Below are 22,123 nucleotides of genomic sequence, written 5' to 3'. Positions count from 1 at the left end.
GTAACGCCCCACACTTTCTTCACACTTTCTTGATCCGGTCATGAGTGGGGAGATGTGATCAGCATCACGCCCCTGACCGCCTTTATCCCCCAGGGTTTCCCCCAGGTACCCATGTCATTCCACGCTGGGTGGGCGCCGGGGCCGCTTCCATTTGAACCGGCCGGGGATCGAACCCGGGACCTTGAGCATGGTAGTCAGACGCGTTACCGACTGAGCCACCGCGGCCACTCAAGGCACCTTAGTAATGAAAATCCACCTCCATAATGGTGTCCCCAGACTCGGGCTACCCAAATAGTGTGCATGTGAAATGTTTAGAGCAATTTATAGATCACACACTTGTCTCTTTAAAGAGCAGGGACTGCACTACATGGGGGCTGAAGCCCCCAAAACTGAGCTCAGCCTCCCCTTGTAGACCACCAGATTTTTTAATAGTACGGAAGATGCATTTCGACCGAAAATAAGAAAAATTAGAAGTTTCTTAACATAAAAAGGTAAAGTGCTCCCCTGTGCTTAGCACAACGCCATGAAGGCATATAGGGGGTGTGGGGATAACGCCCCACACTTTCTTGATCCGGTCGTGAGTGGGGGTGATGTGATCAGCATCACGCCCCTGACCGCCTTTACCCCCCAGGGTTTCCCCCAGGTACCCATGTTATTCGACGCTGGGTGGGCGCCGGGGCCGCTTCCATCGTTAGAAAAGTTCCCGGATTTGAACCTTCCGGGGATCGAACCCGGGACCTTAACATAATATTTTCCATTATAAAATTTCCATTGGAGCGAGGTCATTATAATGTTCAAGTGCATCTCTTAGTTTATTCAAATCACAGGGTTAGTTTATTACGATATGTTCTAAAGTCGTTAGTTGGGCAGCTGCAGATCTGTCTGGATCAACAAGGCCCACTGGTCATTTGATACTTTAATTGGCCAATCATATGTCGCCACACTTGCTACGAAGGCATGATACTCTGCTGTCTGAATGGTAGATGGATGTATTCAGTGGCTGCGAGATTGTTTCTTTGTTGGAGGTTCAAGTGGTGTCAAAGAATATATGCATACAAGGCTAAACGTGTACAATTATTATTAGTTTCTAAATCGTATCACTATTTTTAGGAATAGGTCTAACAGGTGTGAAAAATGAATTTTTATAAGTAGGAGGACGTTCGGTTCAACATCTAAAGAGCAGACAAATTTATTTTCTGTTTGTTAGTTCCTTATTCCAGTAGCGAGTGTTGATGATGTCTCGTCAGTTTCATCGTTATGTCTGTCCTTATATCTGCAAATATCCGAGAGCGAGAGAGAAATACGACGTTAAGGAATCAAAGAGTACATAAACTACCTAATTCTTAAATATTAAGAATTAGAAAGATCAAAATTGGGTCTCCCGTCTCCGTGGTCGAGTGGTAAGCGTAAGACTACTGCTTTGAACCATTAAGTCCTGGGTTCCATAGGCGTGCGCACGGGTGGGGGCAAGGGGCAGTTGCCCCCCCATAATACTGCCGATTAGAAATTTAGTGTAGAGGAATCTGTTAGAAATACAGAAAAGAGGGGCAGAAAAGAATGGATGACAGAAGTAGGGAAATTGAGAAAAGAGATGGAGAATTAGAAGGAAGGAAGAAAGGAAGAGGAGAGATAGAAGAGGATAAAGGGAGATTTCGAATGAATGAGAAATAGAGAGACACAGAAAGGAAGTGAGGGGAAAAAAGGATAAACACAGTTAAAGAAAGGCAAATGAAGAGGTAAGAGGGTAAAGAGATTGACAGCGTGTTTCACCCACCCTTGAGTCCACCCGAAATTCCCTGGTGACGTCACTGACTAGAGGGGAAACTTAAAAAAAGATGCCTTCATGCAGGAAGTGATCCGAACAAGATATCCATTTAGCAGATCCTATCTGACAATCTCTTCCTCCACACTCTCCTTACCTACAATTCTACTGTAAGAGAAAGAAAAAGAAACAAATGGGTCACAATGTGATGTAACAACATTACGTGTTCTTAGAGAAAAAATGGTCTTTAACGTGTGGGAAATTAATGCTGTTATGCGTGCACGGGTACGAAGCTGGCAGCCGGTTATTTCGGCAACTTTCTCGTCCCCCTTTCCCCCCATGAAACTCTGGTACTGTTCTCTGAAGGCAAAACCAACCAGCTCGGAAATCACTTTCACCTTCTTCGCCTCTGCCGTGTGGATCGCGAGCGTCGCTCCAGTCTATTCATAGCCACGGCATAGGATCTCTCTGGTGCAACGGGCGAGCCGGCCAAAGACATTACAGTTAGACTCGAAAACGATGCTTCTGCTGATTAGCGAGAAGGTGCTGCCGCGTCTAGCATGCATCGTATTCCTCTTTGGGCTCTTGGCCGTCGTGGGTGAAGAGGCATCGACGGACAATGCAGATCTGTGGAAGAGTTCTGCGACTTCGCAAACCCAGGAGTATATTTTGTTACCCCCGCCGGTAGCCTCGACGGGTGCCACGGAAGTAATGTCTTCGGAAGTGCGTGGGGATTTGTTTCCGCCGCCTAAGATTTCGGCAAGGACCGAACCGGCTCGTCCGATCGCACCTGCCGGTAGTTCAACGAACTTCTTCACTCCCGACCTGACTTCGAAGTTCTTGGAGTTTGTGACCTTGTTCGTTCCGGCGTCAGAGAAGATACAGAATGAAGTGTGCAGGAAGCACAGTCAGCTGTTCCTTCAAGAACTACAGAACTTCACCTTCTGGGCTGTTGAAAGTAAGTCTTTGTTACTCTTTTCTTTGCTTTTGCTACATGTCGTAAGAAATTAGGGAAGCATTTGTTTAGGGAAACACTAGCTAGGGAAGGTTCTTGCTTTAGGGATTATCTTCAGATTAAGTAGCTGCTTGATATGTGCTAAAAATATCAAAACATTATCTTAAAATGTAAAAATCCCGATAAAAGACAATTATGTGCACTAACCCTAAAATATGTCCTCCTCCGTGGCCGTGCGGTCTAAGGCGCTGTGCTTTGGACTTCGACTGCGGGACGGCATGGGTTCGAGTCCGCCTGGGTTCAGTCTCTGGGTTTTCGGCTTGTGTATAGGACCGGTGGCAACCCACCCATCGTGAGGCAGTTGGGGAGCTACGAGTAAGTAGCGTAATCCGGTCTCGGAAATCTTCTATAACGGCTGGGGGTTTGACGTGCTGACACACACGTCACCCCATTACCGGTTGAAGAACCCCACGTAGAATTGTGGGAGAGAGACTGGCAATCGGGAGATAGGCGAAGGCCCTTCCAGGGCTGTCCAGCCACGGGTTACTATTATTAATAGCTAACCCTAAAATATTCATTCACATTCGCTACAAAATTTCGGCACACTGAAATGAAATTATATTATTAGAGCTTATTAATTTTAACTGAAAAAGCATTTTTAAAAAATCTGCCCGATAAAGTTTAGAAAATTTTACTGCGCTTATAATTTGAATATTGGAGTTTTCAAGATGTACAGCGGGATGCATAAGTATTACCAAGCAAATTGTCCACCACCACGTTTATTCCATTTGTTTTACGCAACGATAACTTCAAAAATTGAAACTAAACTCAAAACAAGCAGTTGACAACCTCTGCACTAGCACACTCAAAACTCCATTCCTTAAAAACATGTAGGATGCAAGAGAAAAAACAATAGAAATAGTCGTGGACAATTTGCGGAGCAATACTTGTGCATCCCACTGTACTACCGATATATTACAATCGGCCACAGTCAGAAGTCACGGAACTGTTAACAATAGGAACAAGATGGAAATATGTTCACCTGCAGATGTCTGTACTCGGGATCCTTCAGCAACTGTGTCTTATGCATGCAATTGTACTTCATTGTGTGAACAGTAATACTGGTATCAAGATGAAGAGCAGTGTATCCATATCCAGTGAAAAGTTAATCACATTATGCATATTAACTATACGGCATCCACTCAAGCAAGGCAGAAAACCTGTTAGGTGAGTGGATAGGACAACAGAAGGTATTGGGTTCAAATCCAATCGCAGTCTACCCTCACTGAAGTTTCTATACTAACCGATAGGCCACATAAGTCGGCAGCTAAATTTGGTTAATAGTTTTGTGTGATTCTGGAGTGGAACAATTTCTTACGAGTGCCCGAAAACATAGCTATAATATGGCATTGTAGAACTGTCAACTGAGGTACTTTGGGGGTAAGAGTGATGGAGACTTGGTTGCATCGGAAAATTGTTTTGACGAGTTCAGGAAACTGCACGAACTTTGAAAATAATTTTTAAGAATTTAGTAAAAATGGCAGATATTTCAAATATAACATCTTGTCGTAAGTCAATTTACAAGTGCTACAGTTTTTGGCCCAAGTTTCTTCTGTTTTATTGCGATTTCATCATGCTACGAATGCAATTTTTACATGATTCGATTTCGATTTACGTCTGCTAACACACACTGCATAGTTTTAGCGATTACTTAAGATTTTGTTCAATATATGCTTTTGCGGTTAGGTTAGGCAGGTCAGGTTTGGTTCTCTTAGGATTAAAACAAGTCCCTAAATGCATTCTACTAAGGTTCCGATTTGCTTCTACATTCATTACCATCTACAATTCTTACTGTCGCGTGTCAACGGAGAATACCTTGTCCATGAGTAGTGTATATTAGGGGTTTCAAAATAGTACTTAGTAGGTATGGTCTTTTTTTACCAATTGAATATCACTTTTTGACATATTTTGACAATTTTTTGTCGATGTTTTAGCGTTTAGCGATGTTTTAGTACAAATTTTCACTATACTCATTTTTCCCCCACTCGTACTTGGTAGGTATATCATGATGTTACGTGATACAACTTAACCTATCATTTTTTTACGATTATTTAATTTTTTTATGATCCTAAGTGATATAACTTAACCTATCATTTTTTTTATTTAGGTACTGTTTGAACGTTATTATTTGAGGATCATATTTTGTTGGTATTTTTTTTATCAATCGAATATAAGTTTTTGACATATTTTGACAATTTTTTGTCGATGTTATAGCGTTTAGCGATGTTTTAGTACAAATTTTCACTGCACTTATTTTTTTTTCTATTTGTAGTTGGTAGGTATATCACGATGTTACGTGATATAACTTAACCTATCTTTTTTTTTACGATTTTTTAATTTCTTTTACGATCCTAAGTGATATAACTTAACCTATCATTTTTTTTATTTACGCACCGAACTAACCTACAAGGGGGACTCCGTTTGTTTTAATATTTCAGTATTATAAGGTTTTCACAAATTTTATATAACCTAAAATGTGTTGGATGTTGATTTTTAGTATGTGGCAATTTTTTATGAATTTAAAACTGCTCTGTGACCCTCTCGTTCTTCACGTCGTAGGCGAAGGACTTCTCTGCAATCAGGATGACACTGCATAGGGTATCCTCGGGCAAGGCATCGTGGAACTCGCAAACACCCACTCTACAAAAATTCTACTATATGATCTTTCACTGGCTAAGCTAACCTACAAATAGGAATTGGTAGCACTGACTTATAAACCCACTGGGTCTTCTTGGCATGTTTTTTCATGATGTGTTGCCAGGCTATTGCGCATCTTGGCGTATACAATGTATATATTTTGAGAGGGGGGTTATAGTTTTTTATGCTGTACGAATACTAAAAACTTGACAGTGACAACCAACAGAGTAAATAAACCTACATGCAGAAACTAAGAACACTAGTTTCTGACAGTGAATTTGAAATAAAATATTAAACAAAAATACATGAGTAAGCACTGTGATTACAAATAATACCAGTGTTATTACATATTCATTCTTATTTTTCGAAGTTGAATGGAAGCACGTGTTTTTTATGCTCTCGTAACACTGACCTTGCCCCAGTGATTTTAAATTGCTTCCATCCGGTCTTTTTTGTGTGCTATTTCCGCGCGCACGCAACATTCGCTTTCAATAGTTTAATGAAACACAGAAGGAGTATTAGTTTAGCAAGTTCCGAGTTTACAATTTATTAAATTAAACAATAATTTATTAAATTAAACAATAATTTATGTAAGAATATACTTGTACTTACCGAACACAAAATAATAAAAGCACATGTGAATATTTGCGTGCGTTCATGTTATATGACGACTGAGTAAAAAATAATGTTGACTCCCCGAAAGATAAAAGTTCCCGGTTCGACATCAGATGCATGCAAATTTTATGTTTTGCTCTCCAAAATCTTGATTTTTATGTTTGCGCTATTTGTCATACAGCAGAGGAGAAGAGGGGGGAGGGGGTACTATTAGCGCCATCTATTAGCAAACAATAGAAATAAAAAAGTAGCGTCAAACTTTTTCAACACCCAAAAATTTTAAACGTCCTCGTTTAGTAATACGATCAGCAGAAGACGTTTGAAAGAGTACTCTTAGTCGAGAAAGCTAATTGCTAGGGCCCATATATTGCTAAAATGTTCTTTAATTTACATATTTCTCATACCGCCATATGTTGTTCTAGTTGACTTCTTCCAAAAAAATGCTAATTAGCGAGAGTTAATTAAGCAAGGCAAGTAAAAGAAGCAAATAGGACAATATGTGGCGGCGTGGAAATATGTAAAAATTCGACTCGATTCGAATTAAAATTGGAGGATATTTTGCATTTTTTCCCTATAATGTACAAAATATTTACCGTACATAATCTTTTCTATTTACAACAGTATAAAATAAGAGAAATGTGTGACAATATCCATATTAATTAGGAAGGTGTGTTGTATGCTAGGTTAGCTAATTGCGTCTTCTACAGCTTCACTGTATAGAGGAAAAATGGAAAAAGAGAGCTCTACAAAAACTAACGCTCTTGACAATATTGTACGCCCCGTGAAAATTATATATAAATAAGGCATAAACGTATTATCTGCTTTCATGCCAGATTTTCCCGACCTGTGAGCTGTAGTGTTTAGGTAACAAGCGACGCGGTCAAATATGATACCGTTGACAATATTGTACGCCCCGTGAAAATTATATATAAATAAGGCATAAACGTATTATCTGCTTTCATGCCAGATTTTCCCGACCTGTGAGCTGTAGTGTTTAGGTGACAAGCGACGCGGTCAAATATGATACCGTTGACAATATTGTACGCCCCGTGAAAATTATATATAAATAAGGCATAAACGTATTGTCTACTTTCATGTCAGATTTTCCCGACCTGTGAGCTGTAGTGTTTAGGTGACAAGCGACGCGGTCAAATATGATACCGTTGACAATATTGTACGCCCCGTAAAAATTATATATAAATAAGACATAAACGTATTGTCTACTTTCATGTCAGATTTTCCCGACCTGTGAGCTGTAGTGTTTAGGTGACAAGCGACGCGGTCAAATATGATACCGTTGACAATATTGAACGCCCCGTGAAAATTATATATAAATAAGGCATAAACGTATTGTCTACTTTCATGTCAGATTTTCCCGACCTGTGAGCTGTAGTGTTTAGGTGACAAGCGACGCGCTCTAATATGATACCGTTGACAATATTGTACGCCCCCGTGAAAATTATATATAAATAAGGCATAAACGTATTGTCTACTTTCATGTCAGATTTTCCCGACCTGTGAGCTGTAGTGTTTAGGTGACAAGCGACGCGGTCAAATATGATACCGTTGACAATATTGTACGCCCCGTAAAAATTATATATAAATAAGGCATAAACGTATTGTCTACTTTCATGTCAGATTTTCCCGACCTGTGAGCTGTAGTGTTTAGGTGACAAGCGACGCGGTCAAATATGATACCGTTGACAATATTGAACGCCCCGTGAAAATTATATATAAATAAGGCATAAACGTATTGTCTACTTTCATGTCAGATTTTCCCGACCTGTGAGCTGTAGTGTTTAGGTGACAAGCGACGCGCTCTAATATGATACCGTTGACAATATTGTACGCCCCGTGAAAATTATATATAAATAAGGCATAAACGTATTATCTGCTTTCATGTCAGATTTTCCCGACCTGTGAGCTGTAGTGTTTAGGTGACAAGCGACGCGGTCAAATATGATACCGTTGACAATATTGTACGCCCCGTGAAAATTATATATAAATAAGGCATAAACGTATTGTCTACTTTCATGTCAGATTTTCCCGACCTGTGAGCTGTAGTGTTTAGGTGACAAGCGACGCGCTCTAATATGATACCGTTGACAATATTGAACGCCCCGTGAAAATTATATATAAATAAGGCATAAACGTATTGTCTACTTTCATGTCAGATTTTCCCGACCTGTGAGCTGTAGTGTTTAGGTGACAAGCGACGCGGTCAAATATGATACCGTTGACAATATTGAACGCCCCGTGAAAATTATATATAAATAAGGCATAAACGTATTGTCTGCTTTCATGTCAGATTTTCCCAACCTGTGAGCTGTAGTGTTTAGGTGACAAGCGACGCGGTCAAATATGATACCGTTGACAATATTGTACGCCCCGTGAAAATTATATATAAATAAGGCATAAACCTATTGTCTACTTTCATGTCAGATTTTCCCGACCTGTGAGCTGTAGTGTTTAGGTGACAAGCGACTCGCTCAAATATGATACCGTTGACAATATTGTACGCCCCGTAAAAATTATATATAAATAAGGCATAAACGTATTGTCTACTTTCATGTCAGATTTTCCCGACCTGTGAGCTGTAGTGTTTAGGTGACAAGCGACTCGCTCAAATATGATACCGTTGACAATATTGTACGCCCCGTGAAAATTATATATAAATAAGGCATAAACGTATTGTCTACTTTCATGTCAGATTTTCCCGACCTGTGAGCTGTAGTGTTTAGGTGACAAGCGACTCGCTCAAATATGATACCGTTGACAATATTGAACGCCCCGTGAAAATTATATATAAATAAGGCATAAACGTATTATCTGCTTTCATGTCAGATTTTCCCGACCTGTGAGCTGTAGTGTTTAGGTGACAAGCGACGCGGTCAAATATGATACCGTTGACAATATTGTACGCCCCGTGAAAATTATATATAAATAAGGCATAAACGTATTGTCTACTTTCATGTCAGATTTTCCCGACCTGTGAGCTGTAGTGTTTAGGTGACAAGTAACGCGGTCAAATATGATACCGTTGACAATATTGAACGCCCCGTGAAAATTATATATAAATAAGGCATAAACGTATTATCTGCTTTCATGTTAGATTTTCCCGACCTGTGAGCTGCAGTGTTTAGGTGACAAGCGACTCGCTCAAATATAATACTGTTGACAATATTGAACGCCCCGAGAAAATTCTATATAAAATAACATACCTGAAAATTATATTCACAGTAGATTTATTTTTTGAGTTTTGTAATTACCCCAAGAAATTCTATATAAAATAACATACCTGAAAATTGTATTTACAGTAGATTGAATTCTTGAGTTTTTGTATTCGCACACAAGAAATAACATACCTGAAATTCTATTTACAGTAGATTGAATTTTTGAGTTTTGTAATCACTCCAAGAAATTCTATATAAAATAACATACCTGAAAATTGTGTCGCTATATACTAGACTTTTTGATTTCTGTGATTTTGGAGAAAGCAATGGCATCCACCACCAGTTTCAATCGTAAAAATGATAAAACTGAATGTGTTACTTGTGGGAAGCTAATCTCAAGGAACAATTTATCGGTACACAGGGCAAGATGTAGCGAAACAGGTTCGAGAATTAATCGTTCCTTGCCTTCTAAGCCTTGTGCTCGATGCGGAAAGATGATTAGCATTACAAATTTAAGTAAACATCTCAAAATTTGCAAACCATCGACCGGACAAGCAACATCGAAAAGGAAAATCGATAATTCAGAAACGGAAGCTTCCACTTCCAAGCAAATTAAATTATCTAATGAATGCAAACCAATTAGATCTGCATTTAACGACCAACTACAGGATTTTTCAATTAAGTCAGAACCAGGTCGTGACATTCTTAGTTTCTTGGATGAAACGAAAACATCTGTAGTAAATATTTTAAAAGATAAACTTGAAAACAACTCTATAAAAGTATACGTTGTTCTGTTTTCTGAATACAAGAAAGTTGATGGCACAACGAGTATTTTTTATCATCGTACAAAAAACCAGACTCTTTATTTGGCGGACGTCGAAAATTTGGACAACTTCTATTATAAAGTTTCCAACGAGCTGGTTAAGAAACATGACGATTTCGAGGCTAAAGGGTCGGGATGGTCTCTATGTGGAAGTCCTCACACGTTAACTGTTTACGTGAACCAATTCTCGCCTCTTCGCGCTTCCAGCTACGTTCCTCTTCCACCGAACATTCAACACAAGAGGGCTGTGCTAAATATACAGAACAGCGATAAAAAGTGTTTTCTCTGGTGTGTGTTGGCTGCACTGCATCCTGTTCATTGGTCAAATAATCCAGAACAGGTTTCTCATTACAAACAATACGAGACCGACTTTCAAAGTGTAATGTCTGACATTGAATACCCGGTGACATTGTCGGATATAACAAAGTTCGAAAATCGTACAGGAAAACGCATCGCTATTAATGTGTATTCCTTCACGTCAGATAAATATCTCGTGCACCCTATCAGGATAAGCGATATCGACGATGACGATGCTCGTGTAATAAATCTCCTTCTAATTTCAAACGAGGATGTTCATCACTATACGCTAATTCGTTCACTATCACGTTTGGTCAGAAGTCAATCAACCAAGCATAAAAATTGCATCGAAGTTTGCCCGAGATGCCTAACCACGTTCGACGATCGTGACCGACGTGATCATCAAAATCTTCATAGTCGTCAAATTGCTCTGGAGAAACTTGCCGAACATAAAATTTACTGCGGTGACAACAGACCAACTTGCATGTTGATGCCGAAATCAAAAGAGGTCGAAGAATTTAGGATGCATAAGGCATTGTTCGAACATCCTGCAATCATCATTGCTGATTTTGAGTCTTTTCTCAAACCGTTGTCGTACTGCGAACCAGACCCCGAACTTTCATCCACAACACCGTATCAGTTGCACGAAGCCTCGAGTTTCGGATATGTTGTCGTGCGACAGGATAGGATAGATGAACCGTATGTTTACCGAGGACCAGACGTAATCAAACATTTTTTTGAAAAGATGGTTGAAGAGGTTGAGACCATTGGCAGCCTCTTACGCGAATCGAAACCAATGCTTCCATTATCCAGCGATGAACTTCAATCTCACAATAACATTGAAACGTGTCCGGTGTGCGATCAACGTTTCACCGACGAGAACCGGAAAGTATTTCACCACAATCACTTCACCGGAAACTACATCGGTGGAATCTGTAACACGTGTAATCTAAAAATCCAAAAACCTACGTTTGTCCCCATATACCTTCATAATGGCAGCGGTTACGACTTCCATATCTTAATTCGGAATCTTGGATATGATAGACAAAAGATAAATATTCTAGCAGAGAATGAAGAAAGGTACATCAGTATCAGCAAGCGAGTATTGATTCCGGGAACAAACGAAACTGTGGAGATGAGATTTTTAGATTCTTACAGATTTTTATCTGCGAGCTTGGACGCTCTTGCAAGCAAACTTTCGGCTGAACAATTTAGAATAACGAGAGCTAATTTTCCCACCGTAGACATAGAAATGATTAGACGTAAAGGGATTTATCCTTACGAATATGTTAGCGATAATTCTAAATTTAACGACGACACTCTTCCACCTCAAAAAGAATTTTACAGTCGACTCAAAGAGAAAGGAATCACGGATGATGAATACGAACACGCGCAACGGATGTGGGACAAATTAGGATGTAGGACACTCGGCGATTATCACGATGCCTACTTGAAACTGGACGTGACAATACTCGCGGATGTTTTTCAAGCATTCAGGAAAACGTCGGCGAATATTTACAAATTAGATCCTGCATATTTTTATGGTCTCTCGGGCTTAGCGTGGTCTGCCATGTTATTACAGACAAAAATAAAACTCGAATTGATACCGGACGTGGACATGTTATATTTTATCGAGAGGGGGATACGAGGTGGAATGGTGCAATGCGTACAGAGACATGCAAAAGCAAATAACGTTCACATGACAGAAGAATACGATCCTAACGAACAATCGAAATACATATTTTATGTGGATGCAAATAATTTATACGGACATGCTATGATACAAAAACTTCCTTACGGCGGGTTCGAATGGGTGGATACCACTTCCATTAACATTAATAATTTCAACGACTGTGAATTTGGCTTGTTTATAGAGGCAGACCTCGGATTCCCCGACCATCTACACGATTACTTCAAAGATCTACCTCCTGCACCCGAACTAAAATGTTCGCCTGATTCAAATCAACGTAAGCTTCTGTTAACATTGGATAGGAAAGAGAGATACGTTCTCCATTACAAAAATCTTCAATTCTTAATTGAGAAGGGAGTTCAAGTAATAAATGTGAGAAGAATAATGAAATTCAAACATTCCGAGTGGTTAAAACCTTACATTGAAAAAAATACGTATCATAGAACACGCGCCACGTCAGATTTAGATAAAGATTTTTTTAAACTCATGAATAATGCTGTTTACGGAAAAACAATGGAGAATGTCAGGAAGCACGTGGACGTGAGATTAGTTCCCGATTCAAATAAATGTAGAAAATTGATAGCATCGCCGACATTCAAATCACGAAATATATATGATGAAAACCTGGCCCTGTTTGTGATGGATAAAAAAATAATCAAGTTCAACAAACCAATCTACGTGGGGGCGACGGTTTTGGATTTATCTAAACTGCATATGTTTGAATTTCATTATAATGTCATGAAACCCTTCTATAACGAAAATATAACACTTTTGTACACGGACACGGACAGTTTTATTTATTCCGTACAGACATCTGACCTCTACAACAATTTGAAACAACCGAAAATGATTGATCATTTCGACACATCTTCCTTCCCTCAACCAAACAGATTTGATCTCCCTTCTCGCAATAAAAAAGTGCTTGGTAAAATGAAGGATGAATGCAACGGAGAAATCATTCTGGAGTTCGCCGGCTTACGTTCCAAAATGTATGTGGTGAAAACAGAAACCAGCATCACCAAAAAAGCCAAAGGTGTTGGTAAAAATACCGTGAAAAACAAGCTTGTGTTCGAGGATTACATCAATTGCCTCTATTCACAGTCGAGGATTCTACGTTTGGAGACAAGGATACAAAGCGTAGACCACGTGCTTACCACAAACAAAGTTAAGAAAATTGCGCTGGATCCGCATGACGATAAAAGATGTATTTTGTCTTGCGGAATCCACACGTTGCCTTGGGGGCACTGTCGTTTAGAAATTAGTAAAAATTGTAGGCAATGCAATTGAAAAAAAAAAAATAAACTTTAGCTGTCTCACATACACGATAAATAACTAGCAAAGGACAATGAATCTTTTTGGTTTCCGAAAGCAAACAATGGAGGCTGTACACCGCACGACGACAGATCATGAATTTCTACCTTCCGTGTTACCTAAACTCAACGGTCTGTTGATCATTCACCTCAACAGCATTTGGACGAAATTGGATGACGATGTGGGCAAGATGTTTTACGTCTTCAATAACAATTTACATTTCTACGAAATTCCGATCGACGGGAAACTTCAAATCACCGTGAATCCGGAAAACGCAGGCGAAATCAAAATTTCTACCGGCAAGAACATTTTTCGAATCAAGCACGACAAGATGCTTTCTAACATTACGTACGATGTGTCTGCAGGAGATTATCTTTACGTGGAACTCCTCGGAGACTACGACAAACTTATTCCTCTCTTCGTAGAATTACGAATCGTCTATCCTATTATAAATAACCATTAACAAAATGCCTAACGACATTTTCGGCAACACCAAGCGTGTAGACCACGCAGAAGAGATTCTCATGTTGGACATTCGAGTTAAGAAGTTGAGGACCGATTTGATCGCTTTGCAGGAGACCTTAAACAAAAGTTTAGAGTCGGAAATCGCTACGCTCCAAACGCAATGTCTCGACCCCATTCTGAAAATCGATTCCGAACTGAAAACGCTCATAAAAAATTATGTCGACGTACCTTCTTACGACAACGTTCAAAATATACAGTTGAGCGTGGATTCGCTTCAAAATGATTTGGCCAAATTACAGCAATTTCAATCGAAAAATGAAGATTTGGAAAAATTGAAACTCGAAATCGAAGAACGAACTTCCGCAATAGAAAAGAATTTCTCTGAACTTCAAACCGTCGTGAACGATATTGATGTAGAACGCTTGCATGTCGTCGTTTCCAAATTACAAGAAGAATTCACCAGCACGTTGGAAGAAATTAAATCCAAGTTGCAGACTTTGGAAGATACAATGACGAACCTACCATCGTCGGACGAACTGCAGGTCATCGGTAAAAGCGTCGCGAACATAAAAATTCAATTGGAGGCCTATCGAGATTTCGAACACATTCAAACCACCATCGCTACGCTTCAGGCGTCCTTGGAATTGATCAACGAAGAAATTAAAAATATTCACGCTGAAGCGAGAGCGTTGACGAGCATTCAAGACACGTTGAGCGCGGTTCAGCAGAAGATCGAATATTTAGAAAATTTGAACGTCGAAACGAATCTCGCTCATTTTCATCACGTACTCGACAACATACAGGGTGACTTGGAATCGTTACGGACGAGCGTGCCTTCGAGCGAAGATTTGGAAAAATTGAAAACGGCGGTGACGGCACTATCCGATTCGAGCGACATCAAAAGTTCATTGAGCGATCTCGAGAGTAAAGTGGCCAATCTCCCCACCTCCAAAGAATTGCACGCTTTGAAAAGAAACATATCTCGAATGCTGAAACGACTAGAAACGGAAACGGCGAACGTGGAACAGATTCGAGACGAAATTAGTTCGCTGGTGTCGACGCTGCCCACTTCGCAGAGCGTCGCCGACCTTCACATGCAGTTTACAGAGATGCGAAGCATCGTGAACGATCTTACCGAGAAGAGCTCGAAATTGAATCAAGTCGAGAACCTTCAGAACATCGTCGTCAACATCAGAGATCAAGTTGGAGTGCTGGAATCCACGCAGGAATCGACGCTGGCTTCTTTCGGTGCCAAGTTGCAAGAACTCAACGAAAACTACAAGCAGTTGAACGTGGAAGTGAAAATCAAACCGTCGTTTTCTGCCGTAACGGATACCATAGTCGAGCATTTGCTGCCCATCGAAAATAAACTCGGACAAGTTCACAGTAATCTGCTCGGCGTCGACACTAAATTCGCTAAACTGCATTCTCTGCAAGCCATCGAAATCAACAGCGTACCCAATCAACAAAGAATCTCCACGTTCGTCGAAGGTAACAAACTGTACATGTTACATCCTTATCATCCGTACTACAAGTTTCTCCTCGATGGCACGATTCAGATAAACGAATTTTCGTACTGGTCTCACGGTAGAAAAGCTAGCGTTCCCACCATGACTTTGATATCGAATCGTGGTGTCCAGAAAGCAGGAAACATTCCTCTGGCACGTTGGAACGAAACGCGCAACATATATGAAATACACGAAGACGAAGATCTCACCGTTTTCGACGTGAGCGCCGGCGATAAGCTGATTATTCAAAACACGAGCGAGGTGCCACCTTCTTTGAATCCCATCACGCTGGTGCTTCTCTTGAAACGTAATCTCTAAACAAAAAAATGTCTAGGCAAGCCATCGTCGAAGAATTGCATAAACCTGCACGCCGCAACTACGAACGTTTGGCTGTGGTAACCAAGGGCATCGACGACCTCTGGCAAAGCGACCTCGTGGAGATGAGTAGCGGCAATTTGAAAAACGTACATAAATTGAACAAGGGCAACAAGTACCTCCTCACCGTCATAGACACATTTTCGAAATTCGCATGGGCTCTACCTTTGAAGGCGAAAACGGGAACGTGCGTCAAGGAAGCATTCAAATTAATTTTTCGCGAAAGCGGCGGCAGACGACCACGGTTTCTGCAAACGGACAACGGTAAAGAATTTTACAACGCCGTATTCCAAAAGTTTATTCAAAAACACAAGATTCGACATTATTCGAGCTTCAGTCACGTCAAAGCCAGCATCGTGGAAAGATTCAATCGAACCTTGAAAACACACATGTGGAAACGATTCACGCTTCGGGGAAATTACAAATGGGTCGACATCCTGCCGGAACTCGTCGACACCTATAATGAAACGGTACACAGAACGATAGGCATGAAGCCAGCCGACGTTACCAAGTCCGACGAGCAGCGTTTAATTTCTACCGTTTACTGTCCAAAGTACACACCCACGACAAAAAAAGCTAAATACAAAATTGGAGACCAGGTGAGGATCAGCAAATTCAAACGCACCTTCGAGAAGGGCTTCACAAAAAATTGGAGCACGGAACTCTTTACGGTGGTTCGAGTTCTACCTGGAAACCGACACACGTATATAATAAAAGATAGTAGCGGCGAGATTTTGAAAGGAAGATTTTACGAAGAGGAACTCTCTAAAACAAAACACCCCGACACGTACCTCATCGAGAAAGTATTGCGTAGGAAAGGTGACAAACTTTTGGTCAAATGGCTGGGACTTCCGGAAAAGAGTTGGATCGACGCGAACGAAGTGATCTTGTGAGTACGTGGAACGTGGTGAAGCGTCTACCGGATCCGGAAAGTCAAACGAAGAAAAAGAACGGCGAGTTGCTTCCCGACAGCATCCGCTGTCTGATCGTAGGTCCTTCGGGGTGTGGGAAAACGACACTGCTCGTGGACAATTTTCTCCTCGCACCGAATTGGTTAGATTGGAAGAACAGGCACCTGTACGTGTTCTCGAAAAGTTTGGAGCAATCCAAATACCAGCAACTGATGAAACTGTACGATGGTCTGGACATTGCAACGTTTGCCTCGGAAATAAAACCACTCGACGATTGTCGTGAAAATTCAGTCGTTGTGTTCGACGACGCCATCCTGGAAAATCAAAATGAAATTCGCAACTTTTTCACGCAAGGTCGTCACAAAGGAATGGATTGTTTTTACCTAGCTCAAACGTTTTCCAAAATTCCAAAACAGTTAGTGCGCGACAACGCCAATTTCATATGTTTGTTTCGTCAAGATCACACCAACCTCAAGCACGCGTACGATGACTACGTAGGCGGAGACATGAACTACAATCAATTTTCGGAACGCTGCTGCTCTACTTGCTGGAACGGTGACGATTTCGGATTTGTGACGATCGACATGACGAGGAAACCCAACGACGGAAAATACAGAAACAAAATCAACGACTTTCTAAACGTTGCAACGTTGTGAGAAACGACGTATATAAATAACGTCATGACGAAACGAAAAATCGAAGACGAAAATCTCAAGTTGCGAAAATACCTCGCGAAACGCTTCAAAGGTTGGAAATCCGAGAATCGCGGATTCTACGAAGAGAAGAAACGTCAGGATCAACCCGTGATCGATGCCATCAGCAGTCTAGGTAAAGAAATTAAAAGTGTCACGGAACAAAATAAAAATTTGATCAACGAACTCGTACCGCTCGCAGCTAAAAGTTACGCCGTACCCACGCCTATTTCGAGCATTCCTTCGACGCCGTTCGAACTGAAGGATGCACCGGCACGACGTCGAGCTATTGGTAGCACGTCGTCGTCTTCGGATAAGATCGAGTTGGGACCTTTGGCACGAGACTACCTGAGCACGGGGAAATTCGACAAGGATGAAGTGTTCGGATTGTATCCCAGCATGGAAACCAGCGAAGGCGGCGGTGTGGTGTGGAAGATTGGGAAATCGAAGGTGACCTTCGAAGGCAACGACATTAAAGTCAATTTAGGCGACAAGGATAGTTGGAACAGGTATCCGGGTACGGTGGGACTGTGGGAACTCGTCGCCAAAAAGCAGCCGAAAGATTACACCGACGAAGATTACCAAAGTTACAAGGAAATTCTGATCATGACGGATGCCTTGTACCAGAACAACGACGCCTCGCAGAATAGGGTGAAATCGAGCAGCGGCGAGAAGTACAGGAATCTCATCAAACCGATTTGGAACCAGGTCAAAACGGGCAGCGGCGTCAAACGCTACAACACGTTACCCAAAGAATTCGTTTGGGTGGACGACGTTAGGAAGCTCGTGGACCGATTGTTGGTGATAGCCGGCGAAGAGAATGCAGGCAACCGTAATTTCTACAACGAGAAGGTTGGCATCGTGGACATGATCAGCACGAAACTTTCCAACTTCATCGTGAACGACGACAAGGGCATAGGTTACCTGATCAAAATCATCAACACGCTGCCTCCGAAATTTTGGAACGTGGCCGAAGGAAAGGGGCTCGTGAACGACATCATCAACAAGTTACCTTTCGAGATGCATCTACCTGGCTACCAGTACTGCGGACCGGGTACCAAACTCGAGAAAAGATTGGAGAGAGGAGACAAGGGTGTGAATCCGTTGGACGCCGCATGCAAAGATCACGACATCGCCTACAACACCACGCAGACGGATCTGGACGCACGTCACGAAGCAGACAGAAAGTTAGAGCACGCAGCTTTCGAAAGGTTCGTGAGCAGAGACGCATCGCTGGGTGAACGGGTCGCCGCACTGGGTACCACCATCGCCATGAACACGAAACAAAAATTGGGGTGGGGTATATAAATAACATACCGTAAAAAAAAACTTGATATATAAATAACACACATCGTAAAAAAATAATTTTCGGTATATATAAATAACACACATAGTGAAAAAAAGCAATTAAATTTCTCTCTAACACTTTGAAATTTTTCTTTGATATGACGACTGAAAAAATAAGTGATCTCCAAGCATTAAAACAAATGCTAAATTTGTCAGTCGAGTATGTAAAAATTCAGGAATTGGAAGTCGACAAACCTTACACGATAACTTCCGGTTCAATCGTTTCTACGCAGTATGGTCCCAAGGTACGCCTGTTGCTCAACGCACAATACAGTCTATTTTTACCAGATCGATACGCTAACATGTTATCCGACGAGAAGCTATCTATTTTAATCGAGAACAAAACTCGAATCGTATACAAGGGGACAAAGGAACTTCTTGGCAAGAAAACAAAGCACGTAATAGAATTTGTGTAACGACTGCGAGGCCTTGAAAATATATAAATAACATACCGTAAAAAATTACACAAAAAAAATCTCAGAATATATATATAAATAACATACCGTGAAAATAACACATAGAGCATCAACATGAAGCCCAAGGGTGTCGTGTACCAGATACCATACTCCAATCTTAAAAATCTAGGTGCCCTCGATGGGTTACTCACCAAGAAACAACGTGAGAAGAAACGTTCTTGCTTGTCGAAAGGACATGGAATGAAATTGCTGCTCAGCACACCTCAATTGAAAAGATTGCAGCGTTCGCGGAAACAGCAAAAAATCGGAGGTTTCATATTCAGCATCCCGGCCATCCTGGCAGCATTGGGGGCCGTTGGAAGTTTGGCCGGCGGAAGTGCCGCCATCGCGAAAACCGTCATCGACTCGAAGAAGAACAAGGCGGAATTGGAAGAACAGAAACGTCACAACCTGGCCATGGAGAAGAAGGGGAAGGGCATGATGAAGAAGTTTAAAAAAAAGAAACAGAAGCACTCACCAACCGAGACATTGAATCTCTGATCGAACCGTTACAAATCAAACACTTCAGAGGAGTTTTCATGTCCGACTCGTTACCTTCAAGCGTTAAAAAAAGAGAATGCGGTGTAGTCAACTTGGACGGTCAAGAAAATCCAGGCACGCATTGGATATGTTACCACAAAAATGATGATAAAGCATTCGTTTTCGATTCTTTCGGAGGTGTTCCACCTACAAATTTAATTCATTATCTGAAAACGAACAAAACCTCCATATACTACAACGACGAACGCATTCAAGATTTCGGAGACGTGAACTGCGGTCATCTCTGCCTCTCCGTGCTCGCGTTTCTCTCTAAAATAAATAACCCTACGATCGAGGATTTCCAGAAAGCATTGTGGAACCTCAAACAGCATCACTAGGATGGGCGTGTTCCATCTCACGAGCGAATCTTCAATCTTGAAACTCACGCTGCACGACGACATCGTCTATCCTAAATCCGTGGCTTTGCGTGCATTCTACAGCATGTACCTCATACCTAACGTCACGCAGCACAACAACAAAATTAGCGTCGGAAGCGAACACATCGTCGTCACGCCAGGACAATACAATCTTTCCACTTTGCAAGCTCAGTTACCCAAAGGCACATACCTTTCTCAAAATTCGGTGACGCACAGAGTGGAAATCCTATCCGCGACGGAGACCGTGGACCTGGGCACCATGGGAGAACTTTTAGGTTTCGAGAACGACACCAAACTCGAAGCTGGCATCAAGCACGTAGCAACCAACATTCCTAAATTCTTGGCCATAGAGACTCTGAACGTACACTGCAACGTGGCCGAAGGTATGATCACGAAATCTTCGGACGGATTGTTAGGAAGTCACAAGCAGACGGGAATCATAGCCACTTTCAAACCAAGTTCCGAGTTCATGGAACCGATCATCTACACGCCCTCTTCGCCGATCTATTTTCCAGTATGTCGCAACCGCATAGACGACATAGAGTTGGTGGTGACGAACGAGAAAGGAGACGTGGTGGATTTCGCAGGTGCCACTACGACGGCCATCGTGGAGATCAACGTATAATAAATAACCATACATGTAAAATGGAGCAAATCGAAAGTTACGAATTGCAATCTTTCCCTCCCAACCGTCGCACGTTCGCCAATCTGAACGAGGCGAACAGGGAGATCGAATACGACGTGGACGTAGGCGACGGGTTCATTCATCCTCACAGAGCGGACCTCTACCTTCAATTCGACGTGGTGAAGAAAGAAAGCGGAGACGCGTTTCCCGCAGCAGCAAACTTGATACTCGTGGACAACTTCGTGCCTCACCTGTTCTCGCAGGTGGAGGTGAGGAAACACAACACCGTCATCGACAGAATAGATTATCCAGGCATCACGTCGACGGCAGTGGGAACGTTGAAATTATCCAAAACGGACGCAGCGTACTACCAGGCCGGGGGATTCGAAGCCGGGACCAAAATATCGACGAAAAATCACACGGTGCTCTTTCCCATGCGTCTGCTGCCTGGTTTCTTCTCGGATTACAAGGAGATCATGTGGAAGGGAGGACTGAGGATCACGTTTCGAAGAGCGGCCAACGACAACGACGCACTGATGCGATACGCTACTTTGGGTCCGGACGGCACCACGCCGATAGCCAACACTTTACCCGAAGCGGCCAAGTGCGTCATCCAAAGCATGGAATTGAGAATGCCGGTGGTGGAATACGAAACGAACTACGCCCTCAAGTACAAAGCGGAGATCTTGAAAAGTCCGCAGGTGTCGATTCACTTTCACGGTTACCAGTGCGTGCAGAAGATGGCGTCGGGAAGTCACATGGAATTCGACGTGACGACGCAGTTCAACAACATACAGTTCGACATGCCAGATTTCGTCGTGGTGCTCTTTCAGACCGGGAGGGACAAGAATCAGGAGAAAGATTCCAGCAAGTTCGACGACTGCAAGATCAAGAACGTTTATCTGAAGAACGGCAGGAACGAAGTGTTCCCGCGCGAGAATTACAACCTCGACGTGACCAAAAACGATTATCTCAAACTTTACGAAGCGTTCTCGGCTTACAAACGCGTGACCGAGGGAAGCGTGGACATGTACTACACGCCCAGCGAATTCAAAGCCCGGAGACCCATGACCGTCATCAACACATCTAAGAGAAGGCAGGTGGTGGTCAACGATCGAACCAACATCAAGGTTGTCTGCGAGTTCCACGATGCCTTGCCCGAGGATACCCTATGCAGTGTCATCCTGATTGCAGAGAAGTCCTTCGTCCACGACGTGAAGAACGAGAGGGTGACGGAACAGTTTTAAATTCATAAAAAATTGCCACATACTAAAAATCAACATCCAACACATTTTAGGTTATATAAAATTTGTGAAAACCTTATAATACTGAAATATTAAAACAAACGGACTCCCCCTTGTAGGTTAGTTCGGTGCGTAAATAAAAAAAATGATAGGTTAAGTTATATCACTTAGGATCGTAAAAGAAATTAAAAAATCGTAAAAAAAAAGATAGGTTAAGTTATATCACGTAACATCGTGATATACCTACCAACTACAAATAGA

At 41.8% G+C, this 22,123-nt stretch overlaps 1 protein-coding gene across 1 annotated transcript in view; it reads left to right on the top strand.

Moving 5' to 3' along the window:
* Positions 1-2,165: 2,165 nt before the first annotated feature.
* LOC145993758 (nose resistant to fluoxetine protein 6-like) overlaps positions 2,166-22,123 on the top strand; it is a 98,678-nt gene continuing 78,720 nt past the window's right edge. Inside the window, exon 1 of the mRNA XM_083129522.1 lies at positions 2,166-2,720. Within this exon, the coding sequence (XP_082985648.1) occupies positions 2,282-2,720 (439 nt within the window). The 5' untranslated portion in view covers positions 2,166-2,281. The remainder of the gene's footprint in view (positions 2,721-22,123) is intronic.

Source organism: Lepisma saccharinum, chromosome 10 (genome assembly GCF_977018435.1).
Source record: "Lepisma saccharinum chromosome 10, izLepSacc3.1, whole genome shotgun sequence".
Taxonomy (NCBI): domain Eukaryota; kingdom Metazoa; phylum Arthropoda; class Insecta; order Zygentoma; family Lepismatidae; genus Lepisma; species Lepisma saccharinum.
Note: the sequence above shows the minus strand (reverse complement) of the source record. Positions and strands in the feature narration are given on the sequence as shown.